The sequence below is a fragment of the Gekko japonicus genome, unplaced genomic scaffold, assembly GCF_001447785.1.
Source record: "Gekko japonicus isolate JY-2015 unplaced genomic scaffold, Gekko_japonicus_V1.1 scaffold1177, whole genome shotgun sequence".
In the NCBI taxonomy this organism is placed as follows: domain Eukaryota; kingdom Metazoa; phylum Chordata; class Lepidosauria; order Squamata; family Gekkonidae; genus Gekko; species Gekko japonicus.
Genome location: NW_015160874.1, coordinates 43,390 through 49,967, shown reverse-complemented (window position 1 = coordinate 49,967; position 6,578 = coordinate 43,390). Strand labels below are relative to the sequence as shown.

General features: G+C 46.1%; 1 protein-coding gene across 2 annotated transcripts in view; it reads left to right on the top strand.

The window, feature by feature from the left end:
* MAP4K4 (mitogen-activated protein kinase kinase kinase kinase 4) overlaps nt 1-2,851 on the top strand; it is a 190,176-nt gene extending 187,325 nt beyond the window's left edge. For both annotated transcript variants that reach the window (XM_015422706.1, XM_015422700.1), the window contains 2 exons: nt 1,937-2,076; nt 2,408-2,851. In XM_015422706.1, the coding sequence (XP_015278192.1) occupies nt 1,937-2,076; nt 2,408-2,491 (224 nt within the window). In that variant the 3' untranslated portion in view covers nt 2,492-2,851. The remainder of the gene's footprint in view (nt 1-1,936; nt 2,077-2,407) is intronic.
* Nucleotides 2,852-6,578: the final 3,727 nt, after the last annotated feature.

Below are 6,578 nucleotides of genomic sequence, written 5' to 3'. Positions count from 1 at the left end.
GGCTTTACCATTAGAATGAAGCAGAGGGACCCCAATTTCCACGCCTTGCTAACTAAGCTGTTATGCTCCCTTTATACTTGAATGTATGTTTTGAAAGTATGTATTAGAATTGGCCATGCTCTAGTCCAAACAAATGTTTATAAACCTGCAAGGAGGGGGGTAATAGCTTATGCTTCTTTAGTATGGGGTAAAAATTAGGAGTAGGAAATGGTGGTAACAACAATAGAGGGAGAAGAGTAGGAAGCTGCCCCATGCTGTGTGCTTACTGCTTCTGCTGTTAAGGCCAGCTTCCAAGCCTCAAATCGATGACACAGAGCCCGGCAGTCTTTCAGCAATAGCAGAAACAGGCCAAGCAGCTGTCCAGGTGCATGAGTGTTCACAAAATCCGGACCTGGCAATTAGCCAGGATATAGTGGAGTCAGATGTAGAAGAGCCAGGAAGAGCAGCAACTGGAAGAGAGGATAGGTATATTTATTAAAATGTTTATATTCCACCTCTCCTCTTGGTTCAAATGGGCTTACAATAATAGTTAAAAACATTTTAATTTTTAAAACCAAGCAGATTCCCTCCCAGGGGGCACTTCACCCCTTCCTTCCTGATGGCTGGGGAAAGCTGTGGTCAGCATACAGGAGAGGTGAAGTGTCGCTGGTGTTTCCATGGCCAGCAGAAAGGAAGGGGTGAAGTGCCACTGAGGGGATTAAATGGCTTGGTGTCATCCATTCCCCTGCTTTGAAGGGTTAATCGGAGGGTTAAATTGCTGGGAACCATTTAAACTTAACAGCTAAGCAGCAGGGTCCACTGCTCAGCTGTTATGTTTAAATGGCTGCCAGTCATTTAAACTCTCCTGATCTGCTCCCCACTGCTTTGAGAGGGAGGGAGCAGAACTAGATAATTTAAATGGCTTGGAGCCATTTAAACCCCTGCTTCCTGCTCCACACTGCTTTCATAGGTAGCAGAAAGCAGGGGTTTAAACTTTAAATGGCTCACAAACCTCTATGAACCTGTTTGGTGTGGTTTGTGAACTGGCATATTGGTTTGTGGTTTGGCTCATGGTTCAGCCACGAACCACAAACCAAAGTGCAAAAATGCAGTTCATACCCATCCCTAGATTGGCCTTCATGGGGGGGGGGTCCTATTTTCCTGCATGCCTGGGGATTTCCCTCTTTCATGTACCTGATACCATTGTGCTACTGTCCTTACTTGCATGGGAATCAATTACTTTCCTTGAAATAATATGATGTTTTGTTACAGATGGATTTTAGAAAGTATCTGTCCTTTTGATTTTAAGCATACAATCATCAGAGGCTTGATAATTTTGCATATGTCTTTTGGGTGCAGTGTTTTTTATGCTGCCTTCACTTTTAGGGGATTTTAAAATTATATTGGGAAATGGACTAAGTGCTTATACTTTATTATAAAATGCAAGTTATGAATAAAATGTGAAAAACTGTATATAGAATTGCAGCCATAAGAATTAGAGTAATATTTCAGAATGGCAAAATGTGTATATTCCATGCACATGAAGAGTATGATTGATTTGGGGGGGGGGTAATCTATTTTTAGTTTTGGATACAGTGAATAAATTTCAAGCCGGCTGCACTCATCCAAATAGTCTCAGGGTAATTCAGGGCTTCTTCTCTCTGTGCTATCTTTAGTGTATTTTCCATGATAATTTGAATTGTTACCAGAGTTTTAACATTCAGTGAAGGGGGTAATTTTCAGTCAGCCAAAAACCTGGTTATAAAAAGCAGTCTCTCTTCCATTTTACAGTGCCATCAAGGTCTAAAATACTTTATTTTATCTATAGTTAGCTTTGTGTGAAATACTGTCTTCTAACAGGCTGCCTATAAAGATGGAATATACAAATTTATTGCTTTATATTGAAGTTTATTATGACAACCATTAATACTGACTCTGTGTTTGTTTGGTTGCAAAGCGTATATTCGATCAAATCAGATTATGGGCTGGGGAGAAAAGGCTATTGAGATACGTTCAGTGGAAACAGGACATCTCGATGGTGTATTTATGCACAAAAGGGCACAAAGACTCAAGTTTCTGTGTGAACGTAATGACAAGGTAGAGTATGCTTTTGAAACCTCTTTGTGTTTATTGTTGGAAAGCAGGAGATAGTGAGCATTGCTGCCACCCAAAATGTATCCCACCCAATCCAGCAGCCCCACTGTTCAGGAGAAAAGTCACTGATGCACGCAGGGGCTGCTCCATTCTATTTATTGACAGAAGACCAGAAAAGTGTTTGTTGGTCTCCAAGATACCTTTTCACATGGTCTTTTATCATTGATCCCAAATGGTAGCATTCTGATAGATCCCAGTTGCTTTTCATGTAGGTGATCTACCACATTTTCATTGGTAAATCAATATTTCTCTCTTTCTCTTGTTTGTTTCACAGGTTTTCTTTGCCTCTGTACGGTCTGGGGGAAGCAGTCAAGTTTATTTCATGACCTTAGGGAGGACTTCTCTTCTGAGCTGGTAGAAGTTAATGCATTTTTGGCAAAGGATTGCTGACATCCGGAGTCTTCATAACTTGGAATCATTTGCAACTGGAGTACAGACCTGCCGTGATGCAGTGCCACATGCAAATGCGTGTTCAGGCATCACTGGTGTTGGGTTCTTTTTGTTTTAAAACTGAGGCCGTAATATGCGGCTGGTGCTGTAAAGATATTGCCATCAGGTGCTATCAGATTTGGGATCCCACTAGAGAAAGAATCAGGTCTCCTCCCCCCCTCCCTCCCTCCTTCCCCAGCTGCAGAATTCCTAAGGAGAAAAGGAAGAGACTGATAAAAACATGTTTTTGAAAGGAGGGCAGGCATGAGAAGGTGGCTGGAAGTGATGTAGGCAGAAGTCGGACTTCACCACTAAGCCAAACGGGCACCAAAGAGAATGGGAAAGTCGCTGTTGCTGACTCAGAGGGCAGATTTAATATAGTAATATTAACAATGTATTTAATTGACATTTCTCTCTTTTTCTTTTTGTAATGTGACAATATGTGGACAAAGGAAGGTGCAGGTTTTAAAATATTTATAAAATGTGAAAAGGCACAGTGGTTTTAGGGGAGGTAGGGTGATTCCCCCCCCCTTTTTTTTTATGTTGGCCAGGCCAAGAGTTTAGTCGTGTTTTTTTCTGCATACCAAGTTTTGCCTAAATACCATATGAGGATGGTTTTTTTAAAAAATAAATAAATAGAATTGAGAAGAAAAAAAACCCAAAGAGAATGGGAGGCGTGGACTGCCAAAAAACATCAATATTCCTCCTCCTCCCGAGTGTCTGCCCCGCGAGCGCCGCCGCCGCCGCCACCCTCTCTAATGCAGCTGGACAGGGCTGCTCGCGAGGAAATCTGCGCAGGGCTGCCTTGCGGGGTGGGTGGGAGGAATCTGCAGCACTGGAAGGGTTAAAGGCGAGCGAGCCGCATTGGCTGGAGAGGCCGAGCCAGGGCGGGGGAGGGAACTGTTCTTTCCGGGGCGGGGGCTGCAGATCTGCGACGGGAGGGGGAGAGAAGCCTTTTGCAGCCGGACCCCCGGGCAGGTTTGCGCCCAAGTAAGTCGCTGCGGGGCGGATGAGCCTTTCAGTCCTGCTGGGGGGGAGAGGGGGCAGCGCTGCCACCGCCTGCTTTTGGGAAGAGGAGTTTGGTCTTCCACGATTCCGAAAGGCGACCAACCGGGGAGGCTTTAAAAGCTGCCTGTTCCCGGAACAGCCCTCCCAGACACACAACCGGAGCCTGCTCGGGGGGCTTTAGGGGACGATCTTCCTCGACCCGGGAGGCAAAAGGAAAGGCCGTGCCTCCCGGGGGCTCCTCCTCCTCCTCCGGGCCCCCTCGCCTGCCCTCTTGCTGGAGGCATGGCGATGGAGGGTGAGGGTGGGGGTGGGGGTGTCAAATCCTTCCTCCCCCCCCCCTTTCATCTCCTTTCCCAGCCTTTGTGTTTGGTAAGAAAGGGAGCGCTGCGACATATTTCCGTTCCCTTCCCCGCCCCCAATTTGCACAAAAGGATCAAAGTTCTTCTGTCTGTTTCTCTCCCGGGCAGGCTTGGAAACATCGACATCTCTTTCTGGGTCTTGTCCTTTTTGGCATAGACGGGAAACAGAGACACCCCCCCCCCTTTCAAACACAGTTATTTTCTCTATATAATCCCTGTATAATCATTCTCTTAGCCTTTGCCGGTTTCCAGCTCTCCCATTGGCTGTGCAATGTGCTCCCATCATCAATGTTCCCTCTAAGGTGTGGGGCCTTGTGAGCAAAAATTCTACTTTGTGGGCTACTGGCATTAAAGTTGTGAGTGAGCGGTTTGGCTACTGCATAGATTAGTTTGCTCTGGAGCCACATCCTCCCTGAGCTAAGACACAAATGTGTGACCCAGAGGCTAAAAAACTATGAGCTAGCTCACACTAACTCAGCTTAGAGGGAACACTGCCCATCATCCATTGGCCCGTCAGCCGCCACTCAAGGGTACTGGCGTGCCATTGGCCGGGAGCTGGGTCTGCTCCTCTTCCCCGCCCACTCCCACTTCAGCCCCTGTTCCTTGCCAGAAAAACTGGCAAGTGGCTCTCTCTCCTGAGGAAGAGGCTTCTGCTTGGCTCCAGTCACAGACTTTCAGCATATCCCCTCCCCCCAGGTTGGCCACTTTCCTGTGGCACCACTCTCCTCTCCCTCTACCACTCTCCTTACAGGACTGCAGTCAAAGGAAACGTGTAAAGAAACACACACACACACTGAAACATGAAATCCTTACACGGACACTATGCACCCTACTCAGGTAGGGGAAGGCTTGTCTTGGAGAGACTCAGGGAGCCATTTTTTGGAGGGGGGGTCCTCCTTTGCCGCAAGGCTGAGGAAAGGGGGGGGTGCTAGGAAGAATACAAAGCTCACCTTTTGGTGTTTAGGAGGCCCAGAAAACAGGCCAAGGTGGGGACAAAGGTGATCACTGTTGATTCGGTGGCCCAAATGTTCCCCCACCACCACCACCTACCGTCTCCCTGATGAAGGGATGCCAATGTCCAGGAAGAGTCTGGAGATTCTCCCAAATTACAACCGAGATGCGTTTGTGTTCAGAAAACGGCTACTTTGGAGGGTGGACTCTGTGCCATTATACCGCTCCCTCCACAGGCTCCAGCCCCAGATTTCCGGGAATTGCCAACCTTGTGCATTCAGCAGAGTTTGTGGTCTCCTCCGGCTCCCCTTAATCGTAGCAGCTCTGTAAAGCTTAGGCCTCGCTTGTCATGGAATGTTGTCTAGCCCAGAGATGGCGAACCTTTTAGAGGCCGAGTGCCCAAACTGCGACCCAAAACCCACTTATTCATCACAAAGTGCCAACACGGCAATTTAACCTGAATACTGAGGTTTTCCTTTAGAAAAAAACAACTCATGCATTAAGTTAAGATGATCCAAACAAAGTAAGGAAAGCAATCCCAAATGCTTTCATCTACTTAAAATTATTTGGCAGAGAATTCAACACTTTAATGATGGTCTGGGCCTGGCTGGGGCGATGGCACGCGTGCCCACAGAGAGGGCTCTGAGTGCCGCCTCTGGCCCCCGTGCCATACGTTTGCCACCACTGGTCTAGCCAGACTCAGGCTCTGTTGCCTTAGGGGTCAACTGCTTTCTCAGAAGTGCTCATTCCACTGGTTTCATGTACATGCTGCTTATCTTCTTTGGTAGGAAGGGGGGAAGTGGATGTGTGTGTGAATGTCTGCTTACGCTTGAATAGTGCCAGCTTGGAGCAGTCTGCAAGACCTCAGGAATCGTATTGTCTCAGCGTCCACCATGACCTCGTTATGCAGGGAATGTCTAGATCAGGGGTGGCCACACTTGCTTAACGTAAGAGCCACACAGAATAAACGTCAGATGTTTGAGAGCCGCAAGACAGGAACAAATATCACACACACTGTTTTCTTGGAAAATATGCAAATTTGATTTTGATTAACATTAAATTAGACTGTGTGAAAGAGCCGCATGTGGCTCCCGATCTGAAGTTTGGCCACCCCTGGTGGAGATAATGTAACCGTTAGTTGCAGGTGCTGGGGGTGGCCATAGGAGCAGGTTTGGGTCTTTGGCGGGCTGAGTGAGAATATTGATTGGGTAGTCTGGCCTAGGGAGAATGTCTTGCTTGTAGCATAGGGTCGGTCCTGGCACCTGGATGTTATTCTGCATACCAAGTTTTGCCTAAATACCACATGAGGATGGTTTTTTTAAAAAAATAAATAAATAGAATTGTTAATTTTTCTGTACTGACTTTTCATTTGGCCAGAACTTGGTGATGTCAGTGTTAGCGCTGTCTCAGTTAAAGGTTTAATTTTTGTTTAAACCTAAAATAAAATATGTGAACTTTCACTACCAGTCTGCTCATGCAGCATTTCGGGAAGAAAAGTCCAGACATGGGTTTTTATTTTTATTTTTTGTGTGTGTTCCTACCTCATCGTTTCTAATGCATATAATTAAAGAGGTGGTTTAGGGTTATACTTTATTTCTTTATTTTAAAAACAACAACAACAGGTAAACAGAGTACTAACGTGCAGTTAATCGTTGTACCAAAACTAACATATGAAAGGTTTGACTGTTAATTTTCTCT